The following is a 23477-nucleotide window of genomic DNA, read 5'->3' as shown; positions in this document are numbered from 1 at the left end:
TCATACAAAAACATATTTATTATGACAGTATTAGTATATTGTACACATATGAGCACATACCCACTGTATAAAAATACAAAATCTTGATGTGTTCTGGGCATCATAAATCATTTGACAAACAAAAATATTGATTAACATTACTGTGTGTGTAGTCAGTTCCATTTGGCCCTGCAGTCATATGTTTTAATGAAACCTGTCCTTCTGCACTCCAACACCATGCAGCTCGAAAAGATATTGAGAGGCAAGAAATGGCTGCTCTCATATCTGCTGATATATGAAGGTGGTTTGTTGCAGGTGTGACGGTTCAAAGCTCAAAAAGTAGAATTCAACAGTCGCTCACCAATAGAGAAAACTGGTCAAAAAGATATAATGGTACAATAAAGATGGTTAAAATGTTTATTTATTGTCACATTTGCACCTCATATAAACGCCAGACATTTAATATTCATCATTATGTGAGTTCCCGTTGAATTCCTTTTTAAGGCATTGCAGGGCTTTGACAAAACTGACCATGTCAATCCATTTAAAAGACAAAGTGTATGTACATGTAAGAATACATCGGATGTAAATAGAAAGCAGACAAAAAAAGAACTTCAGCTTGTGAAGTGACAGCCAATCTAATGCTAAATGTGTTCATCCTCATTGCATTACACAAACTGTACAGCTGCCCTCAGATAGATAGAAAACGATCAGGAGGTGAGCAACGTTAGGCGTCATTAGTAACGTATCATGCAACTATCCCTGCCCATGTCAGAGCCTCACTGCTGCTTTCACACAGTCTGACTCCGACTCCTTGCAGAAGGACTGGGCTCCAGTGAGGTGACGTGAAGCGGCAGGTCAAAGCAGGTTTAACCCCTCTCTTTGACCTGAAAGCCTCGGCAGAAATACATGTGCCAGACGTATGGAAATATAAGAGAATGTATGAGGAAAAATAAACATTATGCTAATATCTTAAAACATGCTATAATATTTTTTTTTAATGATATAAAAATGAAATAAAGGAAAAGCTTATGGAAGTGTGTCAGCAATGAATCTATGGTGCGACGCACTGTGTCTATGAAATGACTGATCACAGTTTTCAGTGTAAATAAATCCCTGAAGGTCCCTGATTCAAACTCTAAATGGGATTAACCAAATATTCATGTATGTTTTTGAGACGCTGCATGTGAAACTTCCACTGTGCATCCTAAGTACAAATTTACTATAATGGAAAAATACACTGCTGTATCCATAAAATATCTTTGCTTATAAAACTTTTTGAAAATTGACTTGTGTTGGCGACTAGAGCAAATCATCTGTTGTTTTAATCACATGAATATAGTTGACAAATTGATATCTGCAGATATGATGTAGCTGATTAATGATCCTTGGTCTCTAGCTCAGTGGACGGTGAACAGATATTTAAACCTCTGCTTTGTTCTTTGAGTGATCTGCGTGAGCCAAGCTCTCCTCGTTCTCCTCCTCCTCCTCGGGAACCTGGAAAACATGCAGTCCAAATTATTTGTGTGTAGCCTAATAAAAGAGACCTAAACATGGGAGTTCCCAGCACAGGGTAAAACAAAGAGTACTAGAGAGTTGGAATTAACACAGGAAGAACTGAAGCCTGTCTGATAAAATTTTGATTGTAATGACACGGTGAACAACATTCATCTAATATGATCCCAACTAGGGATGCACAATGTTGGATTTTTGCTGATATCTGATGTGCCGATGCTTTCCAACTCATTTTGGCCAATGTATGCACAAATTTTTTCCACCTACTAACAGAGAACATCAAGTCTCTCCTGTAGTGGAATGAACATATTGTTATGCCTACTCTTATCGTGATGGCCCACTGGCAGATGCAGACATAAACAGGGCTGCAACTAACAATCATTTTCATTGTCGATTAATCTGCCAATTAGTTTCAAGATTAATTGATAAGTTGTTTGATCTATAAAATGTCAGATAATGGTGAAAATGTTGATTAGTGGTTCCCAACGCCTAAGAGATGTCCTCAAATTGTTTTGACCACAACCCAAAGATATTCATTTTACTGACATAAAGAAACCAGAAAATATTCACATTTAAAAGTGCTGGAATCAGAAAATTGTGACTTTTTCTTCCGTAAGAAAATGACTCAAACAGATTTGTTGATTATCAAATTAGTTTGCAATTGATTTAATAGTTGACAACTACTCATGAAATCGTTGCAGCCGATAAAGTACAATGCTTTTCATAATGTATACACTCTCTGGGCAAAGGAAGAAATCTGCTTCGACTTAGGTTACAGGTAAAACACGCCATTATTATTTTCATGAAACATTTTCGAACAAAACTGTTGAATTTATCCTACTTTACCAGACATGGATGGTGTTAAAGTTGCATTATTAAAGTTGTATCATATCTACAGAAATGTTCATGTCGGTTGATGCCGATGTTTCATTATAAAGCCTTAAAGATATTGATGACTCCCCGATTTTTTCGTGCATCTCTACTCAAAACCACCAATTTAAAATCTTAAAAATATTTGGCCTCTGCATCTATCACTTGTGATGTCTGGCAGTCAGACAACTTGAGGTAATATTTATGAGGAATGGGGTTTCTTACCTCCCAGTAAATGGAGTCGTCAAAGCAGTTCTGGTCTGGAGGCTGGCCCAAGAACGGCAACTTCATTATTAAACCTTGAAGAAGAGAATGAATTGTTTGATCACTCAGCCCTTTTGTTAAATCACAAGGCCCTGAACCTTTTTTCTGGTACATGACAAACCTTGTGCTCAGGAATTTAACTGTTATGTTACATTTACGGTGTAATTTTTCATGTCCACCCACCTGTAACAGCACCTCCAATCACAGCGAACCCGAGGGATGAAGCCAAGGCAGCAGCTTGCATGGCAGCACGAAATCTGAAGAGGAGGCGGAGGAGAGACAGGAATGTAAGAGCTGACATTTAACCGACAGATAAAATTACCTCAAAGCTACAATATAGTCATGTGTGTGTATATATTTATTATGTAGTGTGTATGAAAGATTTGTGGTGAGTAAAATGGTCCTTACCCCTCTTTTTTCCCCAGACCCACAGCTACAATACTCGCCACCCCGCCCAGGATGCCAGGCATGCCGTGCAGATTGTGGACACCGCAGGTATCTTGGATGCCCAGGTTGGATGCGAGGATTGGCTACAGAAGAGAAAAAAAGGCCTCTTGTTGCAACCAAAGGAGTGTGTTTTAAAAGGTGAAATGTGCATTTTGATTTTAAAAAAAATGGGCATGAACCTTAATTTTACCAAAATATGTAGGATTCAATCTAGAAATTGATCATTTTTGGCTGACAGAGACATTTTTTTGTTTAACATCAAGAGTTTTGCAGCTAATGAATATATTTATTATTGATAAGTTGACTCAATAGTTAACAAAGGTCAACAAATTGTAGACAGTGCCATGGTGACATTTTCAAATGACTTGTTTTGTCCAACCAACAGTCCAAAAGTCAATTATATTAAATTTACTATCACTGAAGAGTGAGAAAACTATAAAATGTTCACATTTGAGAAGTTGAAACCAGGGATTTTTTTTTTTTTTTTCAATTTTGGCTTACACAGTACTTCAACGATTAATTTATTGTAAAATTGTTGCAGGTTTTTTGGGTAATCCTTTACATGGACACCTCTTAAAGGATGATAACTTAAAATCAGCCATTTGTATTCTGCACCGGAGCTTTGACTTCAACTCACAGAAAGGAACTTGAAGCCCAGGGTAGAGATGATGCCAGCCACAAATCCAATCAGCATTGCCCCAAACGGCCCAATGGCCATGTCAGCACATGATCCCACAGCAACGCCACCAGCCAGGGTGGCATTCTGAATGTGCACCTGTTGTTAACAAAGATATAAAAGCCAATATACTATAAGTGATATTTATTTAAAGCTCTTGAATTAGTGTTATTGTGGATATTAAAGTTATCTGACCATGTCCAGTTTTCCTTTGTGCTCCACAAGGCTGGAGGTGGCATAGGCAGATAGCACACAGGCAGCCAGGGAGAGGTAGGTGTTGATCACTGCTGTGAGCTGAGGGAAGCCCGGGTCAGCGATGGCAGAGTTAAAACTGGGCCAGAACATCCACAGAAAGACAGTTCCTGTAGAACAGGGTGATTAAAAAAAACAGCATTTGTATCGATTCATCTTGAAAATCTCATTCATGTCAAGTCACACTGCATATTAGAAACTTACAGGTTTTAAGGATTCATCATAATTTTCCTTGATCTGGATTGGTACACAGCTGAGGTCAGTATCACTGAACATCAGCACTGTTATTTGTGTCCACTAGGTGGCATAAGTAGTACATGTGCAGGAGGCCATTGAAGAACCAGTGAGTGAAGAGTCACAGCCAAATAAAACACATCACTGCTGTAAACAGATGACTAATACATTACATTATTTTTAAGTGTAACCGGCTCTTACCAATCATAGCAAACAGATCCGAGTGATAAACAGATCCGTCGTTCTCATGCCCGTTCCTTAAACCTGGCCTGTAAAGCACTCGAGCCACTGCCAGGCCGAAGTAGGCTCCGTAAGCGTGGATGATCATGGATGCTCCGATGTCAGTAGCCTGTGAGAGAAAAGGTGACACAGTTTAATATAATCCAGTTTACTCAGTGAATGTTCCAGGTCACAATGCAGTTCATCAATGTTGTCTCGTCAACACAGTCACAAGTCACTGTGTACTTACTTTGAAGACTATCCCCACCAGATGTTCATTGACGGAGAAGAGGGTGATCTCCAGTATAGTCATGATGAGGAGCTGCACAGGGCTGGTTTTACCCAGAACGGCTCCGAAAGAGATCAGAACTGTAGCTGTGCTGAAGTCTGCGTTGATTATTCTGCAGGATGTATGAGAAAACAAGTCTTTAGGAACACAGAAGTTACAGGATAAAGTCATTTTCCAGAGCTGCTCAGTAGGGTTGTAAATCACAAGTTTCATCATGACACGATATTATATCAATTCTTTGGACTACGATATGATGTTTACTGATATCACAAAGTCTGCCATGATATGACTTGAGAAATTCAGAACGATATTTTTAGATGTTTTCACTTTGCATTGCTAATATTGGATTGTTGATCAATGAATCAGTAAATTGACCCAGATTGACGTATCTTTACACCTCTACTGCTCAGCAGCCAACACAACAGGTCATTGGTTTATTTAACAGCTATTAAGCCGGTGATGTATATTTAAAGGTCCAGTGTGTAGGTTTTAGTGGCATCTAGCTGTGAGGTTAGAGAACTGACAACTAAAGCAACCATTAAGGCAAAGTACAGTGGCCAGTGTGAAAATGCAAATGGTCCTTCTCAGAGCCAGTGATTGGTTTGTCTGTTGTGGGCTACTGTAGAACAACATGGTGGACAGTACCATTTCTACAAGTAGACACCTCTAAATCCTACACACTGGACCTTTAACTGCGTAAAAGTTATTCAGGGGTTTATTGAAAAACAATAAGTGCCAAAAAAGACATTCGTACTTAAAGATGCTGACTTTGATCTTGCCATCGTCCAGGTGCCAGATGCCCTGCGTGAAGAGGCCCCACTGCAGGCCGAAGGCAGCCAGGAGCAAGTTGACGCCCACGCTGCTGAACCCGTATCTCTTCAGGAAGGTCATCAGGAACCCGAAGCCAATGAAGATCATGACGTGGACATCCTGAAACACTGGAGACGTGAGAGAAGGGAGGTCAGTTGTGTTGTTGATTCGATGACAGGGCCCTGCTTTGGCCTCAGCTGAATTTGGACATGAAATTAAATCAGATGAAACCCTTTCAAGATACGCTGCCCTCAATTTAAAATTAGCTGAGACGTTGCTTGAAACGGTGGTATTCTTTTGCCTTTGTAGTGTAAGTGATTGATTGAGCAGTTACTGGACTTGACAGGAGTCATTTCCTTCCACAGGGGCTGTTTTGTCAGCCGTGACCTGTTAGCTGGAAAAGCAATTCAATCACATTATGAATGGGATTATGGCAAAATGCTGCTGTTGTTCCTGTTGTTGAGTTTGCCGCCCCTTGCTGTTTCTATTAAGTGCATATGATCCTAATTGTTTAGCACACTCTTATCTATTAGTCTCAGTATGACAAAGACAGCAGGGTTTGGAATTTGTTTGGATCACATCCCATGTTTCACTATCAACACATGGTGTTGTCTTTAAATTCTCAGCACTGGGAACACACAAAAAGGCAAGCTTCTTAAGAAGAGTCACTCTATAAATCTGGGTTAAGGCCAGCTAATTGGGGGGGGGGGATTTACGCAGAGCTGGGCCACCCCACTGAGAGTCATCATCCTGATAGGAAGGGGGACTCCTGTTTCCTTAAAACCTTTAAGCTTCATATGATGAGCCCCTTGTGGAAACACCGTGTGCAGTGTGCACAGGCTAAGAAACAATGTGCTTCATTTCCTGATTGTATAATGAGAATGAAGGTAGCCGTCTATTGTCTAGACCAGTAGTTCCCAACTGGTGGTCGCGGTCCAAAAGTGGGTCCGGGGTGGAATCTGAATGGACTGTAGGTGTTTTGCAAATGTGTCAAGTTTGTAGAAAACACTAAATTTTTAAGTGCAGTGAATTTCCAGCACAGAGCTTTTATTTTGAAGGGCTGTGTCCTGCTGCAGAGGAAGTGACTAACAGTCAGCAAACTAGCTTGAAGACAGGGTAAAATGCAAGAAGGTATTAAACTGTGCAGACCTTAGACTAATGACTAAGGAGAAATCTGGACCCGTGGCTGGACCAGTTGGGAACCAGTGGTCTAGAGAGCATTATTTTTTTTCCCAAGAGTGTTCCGCCCAGTTACACCCTACTTTGCTGTGATTGGCTACTTTTATCTTTCAAATGGGAGCCATTAAATGCAGCTTAGTGTAAGATTAACACATTTTTTTTATCTCATTTGTGAAGCTCCTTTTAGTCCCCATGAGGTTGCCAGACAACCAGCTGAGGCTAGATGAAGTCAGCATCCAGCCAAGAAATAGTCCTGCACATAACCCCATGTGAAACTACAACATGTTGTCTTTACCCTTAAGTTTTTGAATGGATTAAACAAACAAGATATTACACAACTAATAAGTGAGCTTTTGAGTTGCTGCTAAGTGGATTTTGTTCCAATGTGCTGAGCTAGGCTCATTGTTTTCCCCTGTTTCCAGTCTTTGTGCTATGCTAAGCTAACCAGCTGCTGGCTGTAGCTTCATATATGACACAAACATGAGAGTGGAATCAGTCTTCTCATCTGATGCTGTGTTCACACTACGAGCGACACAGCAACAGGCTACAAGTCATTTCAGTGGAAGATGGTGACATGAAGCTACAAACTGAATCCAAACACTTGTCGCTGCTGCCGGACGTGGCACGCTACAAATCAAAGTTAAGCTGGCTTTAACTTTTTTCAGTGCTTTAATGGTGCGACGATGCGTCAAGCAATCATATAGTTTGTTTCTAGCTGTGGTCCGGTGTTATTGAGGTCACTTAGCTGACGCTATGCTAGCTTTCTGTGCAGTGCGGTACACATTAAAATGGGGCTCAGGCATTGATGAAATATAGATATATATTTTTGACCAAGTGCAAAGTTAAGTTGGCGTTCAGTCGAGGTGCTTTGTGGCAAGAAGCAGACACACACAAACCCGTGACGATGTAACTATGTAACGACTGCTTGAGCAACACTTCAACAGATACTCTGCGATAGCACGCGGTTGCGTTGTCGCTCTAGTGTGAACACGGCATTGCTCTTGGCAAGGAAGTCAGCCTTGGCTATGATGAACTGTTTTCAGTCAATATTCTGTATTAAACAGAGAATGGGGTGTGGTTAATAGTCTAGTGTAATCCATCAATGTTACCATGGCAGCCATTTTAGCATAGGTATTAAGATCAAAATCATTAGCATAAATATAGCGATATCACAGGAGCAGGATTTTATCTCTACCTCCTACACTTGAAAATGAGAATCCCAATGAGACAAGGGTCATCATCAGACTATATATATCTAAGCGAATGGCTCTTATTTTGGGTGACTGATGACTGATGAGTGGTGAAATGTGCGCTTTTTGCACACATCTCATTACCTGGGAGATTAGCGAACGGCTGAGCAGTGAGTTCTCTACGGACGCAGAATCACAATGTACCAGCACGAGCTTGGAGGATGACATATGACCTGCAGCTTCTAGCATAGTTATACGTCATCTTCCTGTTTTAGCAAAAAAAATTTTTAGCAAAAGTAAATATTTGGCAAACAGTGTGTCTCATCAACATTGTCAGGAGACTCAAAGTGATTTGAGCTTTAAACATCCAATTTTTATCCATCGTAGAATGAGTGCATGTGTTATTTTTGGTTTGTTTGTTTTATTGACAAACCCCTAACATAGGCATTAGTGCCTTGCAGTTACTAAAGGCAATGAGCTATTATACACTTTACAAATTCCGGTTTCAACCCATGTCTCCACTTATTGAAAGAGAGAATGAATATTACACATCCCAAATATTACAAATATTTCCGTTTGTCTGCTTGAAGCTGCTTTTTCATTCAGCACAGAAAGTCACACATGCACTGGTTTAAAATGCAGCAGCTTTAGAATGATCGACTAATGAGGGAGATTATATTCACCCACACCTATTTTCACAAACAATATTTACATATAGAGTATGTCAGCACATTTTCAACACGTCCTTTGGGAAAAAGTGAAACATTAAAACTCCTACATTTGCTTACGTGAGGCAGAATCCAAGATGCCACAATTTAAATACTGTTTTGTTTTTTTAATGTGTTTCTGTATGTGCTAAAAATCAGTATACTCAGACAGATGTTCTACTGTAGGCTGCTTTAATCATTAACCAACCTGAAGGACACAGTTGCCTGGCTGCTTACTTGTAAACAATTGTGAATTTTAAGGTTAATAATAAGCTTTTAAAAATCCTGATGTGTGTTTTTCTAATGCTGCGTAACATGTAGTCAGCATTTCGCACACTGGTATTAGCAGCAGCAGCAGCGAGTTGAGGTGTAAATATCTGATTTGGCTCACGTCCATTGAGCTGGTTTGACGGAAAAAAAAGTGTTTGCTCTCCAACTTTGTGCTCTGACCCCGTCTCATTCTCACCCAGGACATAGACTTGCTTTTCTGGTAGTAGGGGCTTCTAGTGAGCGGTGAGATAGAGGATGGGGAAGAGGTACATTGGACAGCAGCCACAGCAACTGGCACCACGCCCAGATGTTAGGTAACGCTCAGTAATCTCAAAGAACTGGGTGAGCCAAGATGAGAGAGGGAGAATCCCCTCGGGACCTACTGTACTGCAGACTGTAGTGGAGTGATGCAACTGGTACAAAAACATGAATTATTTCATTTTTTTAAAACGCTGGAGCAACACATTTCCTCGCTTTTGATGTTTTCGTTCTGCAAATCAACTCCTAATGTAGATAAAATTACTTTCAGAGGGTCCTCATCAGAAACATATGCAGTGTTTTGTCATATCATACAGTCAGAATTTGTTCCTGTCACTTACTGATTGATTTGAGTTGCGATATCTTAAACTCCAGCCCACATTCCTCTGCTTATTTGTCTTCCTTTGATCCTATAAGTGCAGATGTCTGGTATGCGTTGAACGCCTTCACGTCATCCAGGCGCATTTTAGTCAGGATAATTGAAATACATTTACAGATGTGTCACTTAACATCTCATAATGGCAATGCTGCATTGTTGGCACATGTAGTTATAATTTAAAAAGTCCATATTGTTGCTTCACTTGTTGTTGAGCTTCACTGTGCAGAATGATGTCTACTCAAGTTTTAAACTTAGATTATTAGATTATCATTAGTTTGGAGGCCAGTCGAACAGTGGACTTTTCAGTGAAGTAGGAGACCTCTTGTGATGGAGCAGATGTGCTTTTTATGTGTTTCATGGGAAAACCATACCAGACACAGATTGTTATTCAAAGCTAAACATGCCTGGAGAACATCGTAATTCATATGTGTAACAAAAAGTTAAGAAGAAACCAAATAAATGATAGAAATACCGAGGAAGACGATATTGCAAGGCATGTTCTGTCCTATCTGAAGTCAATGATATGCCTAATGGTGACCGTGGAGCTAATCTCTATGGGTCACACCTGCCCCACCCAATCATGAGCAGCCACCAACACAGTAAAACAGCAGTTTGTAGTTGCGACTATCTTCATTCAGATAACTTATCAAGATACAGAGCGACCCGTCAACTGTTTAAACTAAGTAGTTTAAAGGGAATGATGCTTTTAAATCCTCCACTATCAGCATCTGTCTGCCTTTTTCATCACCAGTCTTTGTTCTTTCATTATCTGTGTTTGCCACATTGATTTAAGTCACATGTGACCTCCACTGTATGAGACCTGACACTTCTCCCTGCAGGATCCTCTTGGACTCCTCAGCTGCATGTGTATGAATAGACGTTCTGATGGGTGAGAATGTGACCCCCGTGACTCCTCTTATTGCATTTAGCAGACCTTGGAAATGGACCTCTGTTTGCAAGTAACTGGAAAAATTTCACCCTTGAAATAGAATTCACATTATTCCAATGAAGGAGAGGCGGCCTTTTATAGTTCACTCGGCACTACAAAGTTCAAGACTAAAGAGCTGAAGCTTGATATTATGGAAGATTTGTAGGTTTGTTCCTTTTTAAAAAGGAGAAATAAACCTTATTTTAGCATTTTCCCTGACACTTCTAATTTGCCATGTCCTACTGAATGTCAGCAGACCTTGCCCCTGTTAGGTGTCAGAAAGCTTAGCAGGATATTTAACTAATAAACATGTAATAATCCATGATGTTTAACCTCTTCAAAAGCAGTCTAGTGACCAGACATTAAGGCTTTCCAGCAACAGAGCATCCCTCAGAGGGCAGCAGCAGGTAGACTTACTGGGGTAGAGGCTCATAGGCTGCGGCTTCGCATGGTGAGTCTCATTGGAGTGTGCGTCGTGCCCGTGACTTGATTTCCCGTCATCATAGTCCACAAACACTGCAAACAGAATGATGGTGATGAGCTGTAAAACCAAGGCCACGATGGGAAACTTGAACCTCATGTTGGTGGCGTACGCAGGCATCTTGAGACCAACTCGGGTTATCTCTCACAGTCTGACACACACTCAGTGACTCTGTCTGTCCCTCCCTATCTGTCTTTTTTGGGGGGTAGTGCTGTGTGAAGGGAGGCAAGAAAGTGGTGTCTGGTTTTAAACTGATGCAGGTTTCACAGTGACCAATGACAGGGCAGAAGACTGGGGCCTGGGCAGTGAACACCCCCCTCGAGCACTTTGCTGACGGGGATGGGTTTCCTCTCTAGATGTCGGAGGGGAAGAAGCAAAACACAAACATAATGATACTTGGCCAGTGAACAGACATGAGAGAAATAGTTAATGACTGCTCCCTCCCACTCATTTTTCACTGTCAGAAAGTTTTGATTGTTGATTTGTTGACTTAACTGAATGTGTGGACTGGGGCATTTCTTTCATGTCTTCCATTATAGGAAGAAAACTATTTAAAAAAATGTAAAAAGAAACGTCTATATGAAGAGATATTTTCTATTTAGAACTGTATATTGTTCAAGAAAATATACAGTAGCTTTCAAACAATAAGTGTTTTCTTTTATCTGCTCTACTGAACACTGTTCCTCTTTCTTAGTGCACAAGTCTTTAGACTGTTCCCTTGATAATAAACGATTTTGCAGTTTTTTAACTGATGCACCTGCAGTTTCAGATACATTACTGAAGTGAAAGTAGTAATACAACACTGTAAATAATACTGAATTACAAGTAAAAGTCCTCCAGTTTTGTTTTACATAGGTAAAAGTACAGAGGTAGCAGCAAAATTTATTTAAGTATCAAAAATAAAAGCACATTGTTATGGTGAACAGACTTTTTCATATAACTAATCCATTCATGTATAAGCAGCATTTAATGTTGGAGCTGACTGTTTTTTGTTTTTTTTTTAAAATACTTAAGTCTGCTATAAAGCTGTATATTTTGTAAATTCATCACTTCTCAAATTAGACTTTATATGCAGTTATGAACATAAACATATTAATTGATATTAACATTTAATACATGATTTTAACACTCCATAATTTAGTTTTAAGAAGCTGGAAGTGTTTATTAATGCATTTGTCAACTGTAACTCCTCCTGCAGGCACCCGTAACTGAAGACTGGTGTACAAACTGATAATTAATGAAAAATATAGCAAAACACAGCTGTAATAATATATATATATTTATAAACAGCGTTTTAATATTTGCCTTTAAAAGCATGTGTGTGTGTGTGTGTGTGTGTGTGTGTGTGTTTTGGGGGGGTTACTTATTGAACTGTATTATTATTGCACACAGTAGCCTAAGTACTAGTACAACAAAATGCCGTTTAGCGTCTAATCAGAGGGTCCACACTAGTAGCTGAAGTGCATGAAGACATATGTAAAGAGAAACTAATTGGAGAAACATTGCATGTGACTATGATTACATGCTATATAAAAATATTGATATATAAATATCCAAAAATTCTATTAATGTACAGTACAAATTAATGTGGACCAGACTGGCATCGCATCATTAAGCACCAAACAGCAAGGCCACGCCCCTTTTTGGGGGACAGAATCATGCCGTCACTGAAGGAGAGAAACAGAATATGCCAATAAGCTGTAGTGTAGTGGCTTAATGAATGGGTCAGTGAGGTACGTTGAGCATAAGCCAGAGTTTCCATGTTACAAAGGTTCATGGTTAGTTTGGTAAATGGCTAAATGATGCTGGTGACAGTTACTACTGATGGATAGCGAATGTTAGCTTAAATGGGAGACTGCTGCAGTAGAACCTGAATGTATAGCAGCATCAGACCATTGTCTCCAACTAAATCTCAGACAGAGAAAGATCAAACAGTTGGATATTACAGACAACACTCAGCTTAACAATACCTGGTGATTTAATTGAATATGTACAAATGTCCGGATAAGCAAGTTGAGTCACTGATGCACTTAGACGGGGTAAGACTGAAGCACATGTCAGCGATCAACCTCGATTTATTAAGGTATCATGAACGCTCCGGTTCAGACACGGTCACAAAATAATTTTTAGATGTGTCCATAGTTTTATGGACACATCTAAAAATTATTTTGTGACAAGAAATAAACAAGAAATAAAGGCACACAAACTTGTCAAAATTATAATCCAAGCACACATCAGATGACACTGTCATCTATATGATCTTTGTGTTTTCTATCCCCCTAAAAGGAGCGCTGCCAGTCTGATCCATGACATGTCAGTAACAGAACTATGATATGTACATTATGAACAGAGACATAAAAATAGTATAAGTCTGGCTATGGTATATACAGCACAAACAGCAAGCATGTATTGTAATATGTACAGTGTATTAAGGAGACAATGTGTGCAGGTGCCCCCCAATAAATGTCCTTTAAAAGCCAACTATAAACACCAGGGACAACTAGAACTGTCAGATAAATGTAGTGGAATAAAATGTACATTAAATCCCGCAGAAATGTGTTGGAATTGAAATTTAGAGGAAATTTAGAATTTAAATTAAACTTAAAATAAAAAGTAATAAGTAAATGAATGAAAAATTACATATAATTTTAAATTTTAACTTTTGTTACAATTAAAATTTAAAGGAGGTAATAAAGTGGCATAAATTGATGCCACTCCAGGAAAAGTGTTTCAAAATTGTACTTAAAGATATACTATGTGGGATTTAAAAAAAAAAAAAAAAAGAATATCACTTATGGCCCGTTAGAAGTGTGTATTTTCTTATTTTCTTCTTATTTTCTGTGTTTGTGACATTTATGGACATGGACCTCCACAGTGCTCAGGTGAGGTTGGGGCTTTTTAAAAAGGTAGCGACCAGGTGCCGATTGTTACCAGCAGGCATCAAAGAGACATAGTGCCAAAAAATGCAAATATAGCCAGGCAAAACGCCAAATAAGAGTGGATTTGTGATTGGCTTTTGCTTTCGCTGGCACTTACAAACAGTAACCAACAATCCTGCATAGTTTACCCTTAAGTACAGAATTTCAGCTTCCCACCATTGAGTCTAGGCGAGGCAGATGTTGCCTCTCAGGAACTCTGTTAATTGTCTGGTGCTTCAACAAATGCTGCACATTATCGTTCTACCCATGAACCCCTGCAGACAGTGTGTGTAACTATGATCAAGTTACTTCATAGTTCAAGTCCTTTACCATCAACTGTTACAAAGAGTACATGCCTGCACTTCCTTTCCCACTGGAAACCATCCAAATGGACTCCTCTGATTGGCCTTCAGGTTGTGATCCAGTAAGCGGCTCCCACAGTAAGTGTGGTGACAATCTGAGGCCTCTCGCCAAATTACCTCGGGGCAGAGGTCCTTCATTTGGGTCCAAGAGTTTTATGAATGAGCAGAGGACTTAATCACTGCCAGCAACACATTTGTGTTTGTCTTGGAGCTGAGAGCAGTGAGGGTTTTCCCAGACCCTTTGGGAAATTACTTCCAAATGTTGAGAGATATCAAAAACTCTGCTGCACTGCGAGGACTTATCTACTCATGCTGAGCATGTGCTTTACACTGTTTTGTTCTAGTATGTGGCAGACGGCGGAGGCCGTTTCACTGGGTGGAGCCCCGTCTTTTTTTTATCACAGACAAGTGAGCTAACCGGCAAACTTGAACAGCATGGGAGGATTTGTGGTCCAACTGCCACAGTCATTCATTCATGACGGCCACAGATACTCCCTCACATGGGCTGTCTCTTCTTTTAGTCTTTTTTTAATTGGATTCATTACAAAACAAACTGTGGCTGTTTGACTAATAACATTTAACTAGCTGATTATTTTTGCCTGCAGAGGAGCTTAAACCCTGAGAAATGTTTGTGTAATGGGTATCTGCAATTATTTAACCAATTATTATGTCTGTAGTTTTGCGATCAACTTTTCTCTGCTCAGCTGTGATGTGTCAGCGTTTTGACAGAGAGCATGAGAACTGTTTATATAGTCCAGACTGTTCAATAACAGTAAACGCTCTGAGTCTCACATTTCTCAGCTGGGTATCCCAGAGGTACCAGTGCTCTTAGGTTGTTGCCTTTATCAACATTTCATCTCTAACTTGAAACACACATGATTTAGTGTCTTGAATAGAATTTGAGAACTAGACACTGATGATGGTAACATGCTGCAATAAGATGAAATGACTGATAAGACTCATGCATGTGCCTTAAAGTTAAACTATGCGGAATTGTCTGTTGTTGTTTGTGAACACACTCGCCAGTGAAAGTGAAAGACAACCCCAGATTCACTGTTGTTTTGGAACTACCGCTATCGCTACCTTTTTCTAAAGTCCTGTCTTCACCTGCACGCTGTGCCTTTGGACTGTCTTGAGCACAGCAAAATAAGAAGGAAAAAAGAAAATACAAGCAGAAGAGAGTCTCAAGAATAAAAACAGCAGCAAACATTTCAGTCCTTGACTATCATCAGTGTTGTCATCAAGAACTGAAATGTTTAATGCTGTTTTTATTCACTTATTATTTTTTGCACTTTGAGCACCTTTCTTTTTGTGCATCAATGTCCTAAATAAGTTGACTTTTTTCCTTTTTTGGTTGTCCATTATACCAACTCATCCAAGGTAAACTTTTCTGTTATCCTATGACAGCACAGTTTCAAAGCAGCCCTAAGACTTTGCAAGATGTGGATTTGCTCATGAGGGCAGTTAAATCTATGCATTTTTTTTCACATCAGGTTCATCTTTTGTTAACTTTGACATGCAAATTTGTGATTGCATGACCAATAGATCAGACTAGCACCTATGTGTACTTCACAGTTCGTCAGGGCTCACCTCTTTTTGGTGATTAGGAAGACAAAGATCATAGAAATGTCAATGCGTATCATGCCGACGTTAATCAAGTTTTTTCATCAGTGTTTGATGCCGCAAGTCACTTCCCAAGAGCTGGATTTTGACGACTTCAGAGTGAGACCGGATTGAACACAGTGGCCAGATATTGCTTATCTGGACATCTATACATATTTGATTGAATAACCAATGTGTCAGTAGCCAACTGTTTGATCTTGGCTGAGACTCAGTTGGAGATGACAGTCTGATGCTTTTTTACTGTATGGCTTTACTGCTGCAGCCTCCCACTCAAGCTAATGGTAGCTATCCATCAGTAGTAACTGTATCCGACTTCATTTAGCAATTTACCACACCGACAGTGAATATTAATTATATTATGTGGCTCAGATTTCAGTGTGAAAGCCTGGGTGAACCCACCACACAACAGCTTTTTAGCATTTTCCAGTCTCTTTCCTGATGTCACAGCCATAGTGACAGTTCGTCTCTTTCCCCAAAAAGGGGGCACGGCATTGGCGATGAGACAGTGCCACTCTGGTCTACAGCCTGGAGACATAAAGCCCTTCTATTAGGATTTTTTTAGGACATGACAGGGACCAAATTAGAGATCAGTGTTTTTGGAGTTACTGTTGTTGCAACCAACTGGTCTGATGACGTTGTTCAGGGGTTAGCCACGCGAGCACTTTGAATAAATGGCTGCTTTGTTTGACTTTTTGTTTGTTTCTCTTTGTTGGTGCTGTGAACACAGGAAAGTGGTTGTAGTTCCAAGATGGCAGTTTGAGTCTGTGATGTTGTATTACGTCAATGTTGGCTTATTATCTCTTTTGTAGCTCTGTCAGTCTCATATGGAATAATTTGCCACTTTCGTCAAACATTCCCAATTATTTCTGTGGGAAGTAAATGTGTTGGCTTGTTTAGATCCATATAATCTGAGAAACTTTGAAGATTAAAGTAACAAAACAGATTAAAAAAAACAGCTAAACTAAACAGCTTATTCATGTTATCAGCTCTCATCAGTTTTAATCTAGCCTCCCTGTGAACTTTCAGGAACATTCCAGAAAAACCATTAAGTAATTTATCTCTGCTCATTCACAACCCCGCTGTAAAGCACAGATTTGTGGAAAATAAACAAGCCATCAGGCCTAAATGTGCTCCATCCTTTGTCTCGGATCCCCACGTGCCGTTATGTAACACACATGACTACACAGACCTCTCTCATGTCCTGCGCTGCTGTAAAACCACGCTGACTGTACAGTTGATACTCTACTCATTTTATCCATCTGTCACAGACGTGAGTCTCGCTGTAATGGCAAGACGACTCGGTGAGCGTAAGGGATCAAAGAGCAAAGGAGCTGCATGATGGAAGCCTACTTTAGTTTGCTTTGGTTTTCAGCGTCAGGACATTCCTGGACAGGCTTTAGTCTGCCACTTGTAAAGGTCAAACTGAGGTTTAAAGTTCATTGCCTCATATGAAACATCTAGGAAAACCTTTACTTCTATCTGAGCAGTAAGAGCAGATACTGTAGATTTGCTTTAAAGTCTGTGTTTATGATGGAAAAAGTTCAGTTTATTGATTGAAATGCATAGAAATTTTGAATGTAATTTATTTAAATTGATCAAATACCATTTTTCTTTCCATTCACTCAGTGTTTTGACCCTTGTCTCGTGTGGGAGCACCACCTTGCAGCTGATATTTATGTATGGACATTCCTCTGTGTGGTTGTGTTTGCTCAGCCCTTTCTCATACAAAGGTCAACTCCATATGCATCGTTATTGGGTGCCCTAACCACTCAAGTATTTACTTCTTATCACTTGTTTTGAGGACCAGTACGTCCACACAAGCAGTCCTCCTTTCACACTACATGATACAGACCTTTGCACTCCCCTGAAACGACGTCCACGCCTCTTGTTGAATACTCAGGGGATCAACACCACATTCCTCAGTTCGGAGGATTCTTCCATATAGAGATATGTATGTGGCTGATTGGAAACAGAGGTCAGTCGGTGTGACAGACAAAACCCAGGTCTACTTTGTTCTCGTTAATCAAAACTGTAAAGCAACCAGTCTTTAGTTGGGTGGGGTACCATCATGCAAAGCTTTCTACGTGAATGTTCGTGAGCTGTAGAGAGCTTTGCATGAACAATATCTTTAATGATCCAGCCTGATTTATGAAGCCTGATAAATAAATGCCGGAGTTCCTCGAGTGAATGTCGACCTTGCCTCAAAGTGAGGCTGTGGAGGTACTTTGAAGCCTTCTACGAAGCCGGTGCATCCACTGGGAAACTTGTTGTTGCTGTTTCTGTTTTCAATCTGTTTCAGGTTCAGAGCAGCGCTGCAGGTTTGTCCTGCCTGTAGAGTTCAGAACGCCAGAAACCAAAAGTTAAAAATACTGCATGTTTGAATAAGATACCAAGTATCTGTAAAAAATAACTAGTGTCTGTGGAGCTGTAGCTGTGAGTTTGCAGGCAAATTGGTTAGAGGAACTAAAATAGAATTTAAAGTTTTTAATGATAAGAGAAGCAAGCTAATATAACTTCGTGGATCATATAGCCACACAAACAACACCACAACCTCAATAGATAAATAGGAACTAGGACTGGGACACCAGAACCAATACCAGTACCTGTAAAGTGATACCAATACCAATAGAGTACTCAATTTGATACCTTTCCCCCCCCTCCTTCATTTGATACCAATCATGTGAATGGAAGCATTAACTTGTGTAAATTGCCACTGGATGCCACAGGCATGTAGTAAAGCTCTACTTTCAAATGTTTTAGTGGCATCTCAGAACACTGAAATGCCAACTCCATCAAATAATTCATGCTTCATTTCACCACACCACAGACTGCATGGGTTGTGGCTGCTGCAGTAGTGGACCAATCACATGTCACATTAAATTGAAGAATGCTACAGTGATTGACTGTGAGCAAAAAACTACAAATGGTAATTTTTCTCTATATCTAGGTACGAAAATGAACAAATGCAGGTATCGTTTGACTAGAGAAGTTTTGATACTACTTAGTCCTGGCTTATTTCGGTTGATACCTTCAAATAAACACAAGAAATTTGTGCTCTAAATAAAGGATCGGTGCCCAGTATATAACTTCCTAAGCCCTGTGATAAGCTATTATGGCAAGGCTTAACTATACAGACCAGTGAGCAGTGATAACTAACACGTCTTTGGGGTCATCAGGTGGGAACCTCCTTTCACCAGTATTTCGTGTAGTTGGTCCCACAACACCTCCAGGAGGCTAGACAGTGATCTCTGGCATCCCAGAGACACTCCCCTAATGCCAGCTCTCACTGCTCCCCGCACCGACCCAACAACCTCCTTTACCTTACATTACACATGGCTTTCTCAGCCCAAACAGCACTGCCACCTTCAACAAACCCAGGCTCCGTTGATGCGAGCTCCAGGTAGTGACCATGCTGATACTACCTTTCCTAGCACATTCATCATACCTTATTTCACATGCTTCATTTTCACATCCTTATTTCATGCTACATAGCATAACTCCAATATAAGCTAAAGTTAAGGGAGATAGAGAAGATGAACCCACAGGCTTTCTCAGCCCAAACAGCACTACCACCTTCAACAAACCCAGGTTATCAGGATACCTTAATGGTATCGAGTACCGATACCCAACCCTAGCAGGAACCAACATGTCACACCATTATATGATCAACATATCAATCCCTTAACTGCTTTCAAAGAACCCAATTAGCCAGTTTAGAACAAGCAGGATCATTTAAGTCTGAAATTATGAAGGACAGAGCCCTGATCGATGACCTTAACATTATAATAATGTTTGGGATACTCGGGCTGAGTTGTCATTTCTATACGCCCATATACGACATGCTTAAAAGTACTGTATGAGTGCCACCACAGAGGTCACAGTCAGCTTGGAACATAGAGCACATGAGAGTTCAGTGTTTTGCTCAAGGACACTTGTGACAGGTGTGAACGCTCTCATTGGGATCAAACAGGCACTCCAGTTATGGCAGTTATGAAATATCATCTGGATGCATGGATGGCATTGTATGGATATGTGCAGTATCCACATTTCCACCTGCAGAGTTCTTATCTGTTTTGAGCCAGCAGGTGTTTTACCAAGAAACATGTGCTGCTTATTTCCTGTCAAAGGCTTTGTGCTGTTTGCTTTGAGACCGAGTCATCTGTTTTGCTGCTCTACACGTCATTATCTCGATGTGTACCTGCAGCCTTTTAAGCCTGGTGTAATGTGGCAGCAGGAGCAGGGGTCATTGTGCTTACATGGGTCAAAGAAGTGGTCCACTTCAGACTTGCCTGTCTTTAATATGAATCCTTGAATTTTGTATTTATTCTGAAAATTCTCTCTGAAACAAATGAGAAAATCTGCCATGGGGATGACCTTTTTTATGTTTACAAAGAAAAGTTACATTTGAACAATTAATCACTGTTATGTGATACAGGTATTTAATTTACCTTTTACCAATTATGAGACATTTACATGCAAATGTAGCATCTTTGAAAGATAAAGAAAATAAATGGAAATGGTCAATCTTTTGGCGACCACAAAATCCCGTAAATTTCATACCTATCTGCCATTAGATTTTGATATGTCTTGTGTATAAAGATGATATTAGAATGAAGGTGAGGTGGTAATTGACCAAAGTGCTGCTCAAAGGAAAATTTTAACCTGACAATGGTAATTAACAAACGGTCACCAAACATTAGAATTGAAATGAAATTTAGGAATCATCTAGCCATTTTGTTTCATTTCCACATTCAGCATAACATTGTGTTCATGTTAAAAATAGGTAACACAGAATCATGTTTCTGTCCTCCACCAACATCACAGAAACTGCAGTTGCGGTTGCTATAAGGTAGCTTAACATCATATAACAACAAAAAAGACCAAAAAGCTTGTGTCTTTCTCTGGCAGATGTGTGTGGTCATTAGAGTGTGGCTCGGGCCGCATTTTCCAGACCAAACCCAACTCGAGTCCGAGACAGTTATAACTGAGCCTGGCCCGACCCCGACAGACTTTGTTTGTCACCTGACATAGTTGTTGTTATCATGGTTACAGCTTGTCTGTTTGTGGTTTGTCTAGCGTCCTCCGTTTTCATTAGTTCAGTCTGCATATTTTCCTCCTCCTGCTTGAAATGTAACTATTGGCCTGTGTTGCTACAGGTGTTGTGAATAACAAATTCCAGCACCTGGATAGGCCATAACATAACATAGCAGCATGTCAAGCGGGCTGAACTTGAACGGAACCCAAGTCAAATTTCTGATTTGTTATCTGAACCCGTGCATGTTCTGTCCGAGCCCGGCCCGGCCTGTCCCTTGAACTGTAATTAGGAGCCTGAGCCCGGTTTATACCCGACATTTTATTTAAGGATACGAACGTGGACATTGAAGGTTGACTCTCCTCTTTCATTCCATGGCAAGCCTTCGTCATGTGCCTCTTAAGTGTCGAGGTCCCCATCTTTTTGCTGTCATATACCAGCATTGTGCTGCACTTTGTACACTCAACGAAGCCAACACACACGTTGTCACCATTGACAACTCACATGTGCGCGGCCTTGGCCCACGGGTCGGGCAAAGAATCTAAGCTCTAGGTCAGGTATCCACACTTTAGTGGTCGCCCTCCTATTCAGACAAATTTCCAGCTGACCTGGCCCGGGTCAGGCCAAACACAACTGTTTATGTAATATAGGACATGATTGAGACAATAACTGAGGACTTGTCTTCAGAGCACTCACACTTTTGCTCCAGGGACATGATGGCAAACATAAACCTAGCATAGTAGTCTTGAAAACAGCGATGATGAAGCTGATGTAAAACTTTCTGTTGACGTACCATTTTCAAATTCTGATGTTAAAATCAGCAACATTCATTCAGAGACCATCAGAGCTCATCTCCGACAGCTGTTGTCTGCTTACATTCGTCTGTCAGTCGGTGCTCTGTCACATGTTTTTTCATTGCTCTGGTTGGTTGTGGGTCTGTATTTGCGTCCTGAGGCATTTTGGTCTACAGCTGTTGATAATGCCTCTTGGAAATTCATCGGAAAATGAACTGAGAGGTTTCAGACATACTCACATTGGTGAATTGGTCTGGTGATGCCGGGCTGTTACTTCTGTAAGTTGACGTACAACTTGTACAGCTGTGTCATGGACATCTGTTGCTATTTTTGTGGATATAACTTGGTACCTAGCTACCTATGTAGGAAAATGACGTCTCCATCCTTTATCTCGCCTACAGACCTTTGATTGGCAGAAATAGCCATCACTGAACACAACACCAGACTTGCATATTGATAGAGAGGTTTGGAACCAGACTGGGATTCATCCTCTTATGGCCACAAATATTCATACCAGCAATCTGGTCTGTAGCTGTTGAGAAATCTCTGTCTGAACCAATGTGACAGTCAGTCATTGTCACATCAGTGAACACAACACCAGACTTGCATGTTGATAGAGAGGTTTGGAACCAGACTGGGATTCATCCTCTTATGGCCACAAATATTCATACCAGCAATCTGGTCTGTAGCTGTTGAGAAATCTCTGTCTGAACCAAAGTGACAGTCAGTCATTGTCATATCATTTGTAAGGTATTGCAGTGAGATCCTTGGCATCCACGTTTAACTCCCAGTGCCCTGGAGCATCATGGGGGTGTGAACCGGACAGGAAAGGATGATAGTGGAGAGACACTCCTCCTCTCTCACCACAGCCCCCTCCTGAATGCACTCCACCCCTCGTTTCCTGTGGCTGGGGCTGAGGGGAACAGTTGCACACCCTGATAAGCCTGCTCGGAGGGAAGCCTATACAGGCGGGTAATCAGCATGTTGGATGCAAGCAATCAAGAACAATCACAAGCTCTCATCATGTTTATGTTGCGGTAGCCCTTTTATGCTATTTAAGTGAAGGGCAATTGTATAGCATCTCCAAAGTGATTCACATCACACTGTTAAGAGGTCACACATCTGGTCAGTTTCAGGCGAGATGGAAAGAAACTATGCCAACAAGTAGCATTCAAATAAACACCTCTGAGTGTTGTATACATTGTCAGTCAATGTTTTGAAAAGAGAAATACCTTTCTGTTCGTCAAACATAGCATCTTCATAACACGAACATTCACTCCTGCAGCAGCACCTTTGTACATAAAAGGCTTTGCACACAACTGCAGATGCTGATAGGCAGCTCCGTTTGAAGACGGCTGAGAGCACTCAAATGCTTAACAGGTGTGTATTTGAGGATTTAGCGCTGTGCCTATCGAGTTACCGTGGGATATGCAACAGGCATCAGTCAAAACAGTGCAGACAGAGGAGCGTGAGTACAGTATGAGCCCTGTTGGACTGAAACCACATGTGCAAAATGTGATACAGGGAAATTGCAGTTGCGTGCTTGTCCATGACAGCAGAAAGATGTACAGTCACTAACCCTCTGAAGTCTATCCATGCTTCTTAAAGAGGTGTGGTTGTCACTGGAGGATTGCTATTACAAATCCCAGAAGTTCAGGATATTCAAATAAGCTCAGCTTTCAGCAGTATGGCATGTAGTTGAAAGGCTTTACCAAAGATTTTAAAGTGAATAGATTCCCTGTATGGTCATTAGAATTACGTAACACTTTGATGGCTTTAGCTGGTTTGATGGCTTTAGCTG

General features: G+C 40.5%; 1 protein-coding gene across 1 annotated transcript; it reads right to left on the bottom strand.

Annotated features, from left to right (window-relative positions):
* On the bottom strand, positions 1 to 11160 carry rhag (Rh associated glycoprotein). The gene is made up of 10 exons (XM_049589706.1): positions 10884 to 11160; positions 5500 to 5683; positions 4707 to 4857; positions 4439 to 4586; positions 3947 to 4113; positions 3713 to 3850; positions 3037 to 3158; positions 2812 to 2885; positions 2590 to 2663; positions 1 to 1476 (listed from the first exon to the last, which is right to left on the bottom strand). The coding sequence occupies exons 1-10, from the start codon at positions 11065 to 11067 to the stop codon at positions 1402 to 1404; spliced, it is 1317 nt and encodes a 438-aa protein (XP_049445663.1). The 5' UTR covers positions 11068 to 11160; the 3' UTR covers positions 1 to 1401.
* Positions 11161 to 23477: the final 12317 nt, after the last annotated feature.

The sequence above is a fragment of the Epinephelus fuscoguttatus genome, linkage group LG11 (assembly GCF_011397635.1).
Source record: "Epinephelus fuscoguttatus linkage group LG11, E.fuscoguttatus.final_Chr_v1".
Classification (NCBI taxonomy): Eukaryota; Metazoa; Chordata; class Actinopteri; order Perciformes; family Serranidae; genus Epinephelus; species Epinephelus fuscoguttatus.
This window is presented reverse-complemented; position numbering and strand designations above follow the sequence as displayed.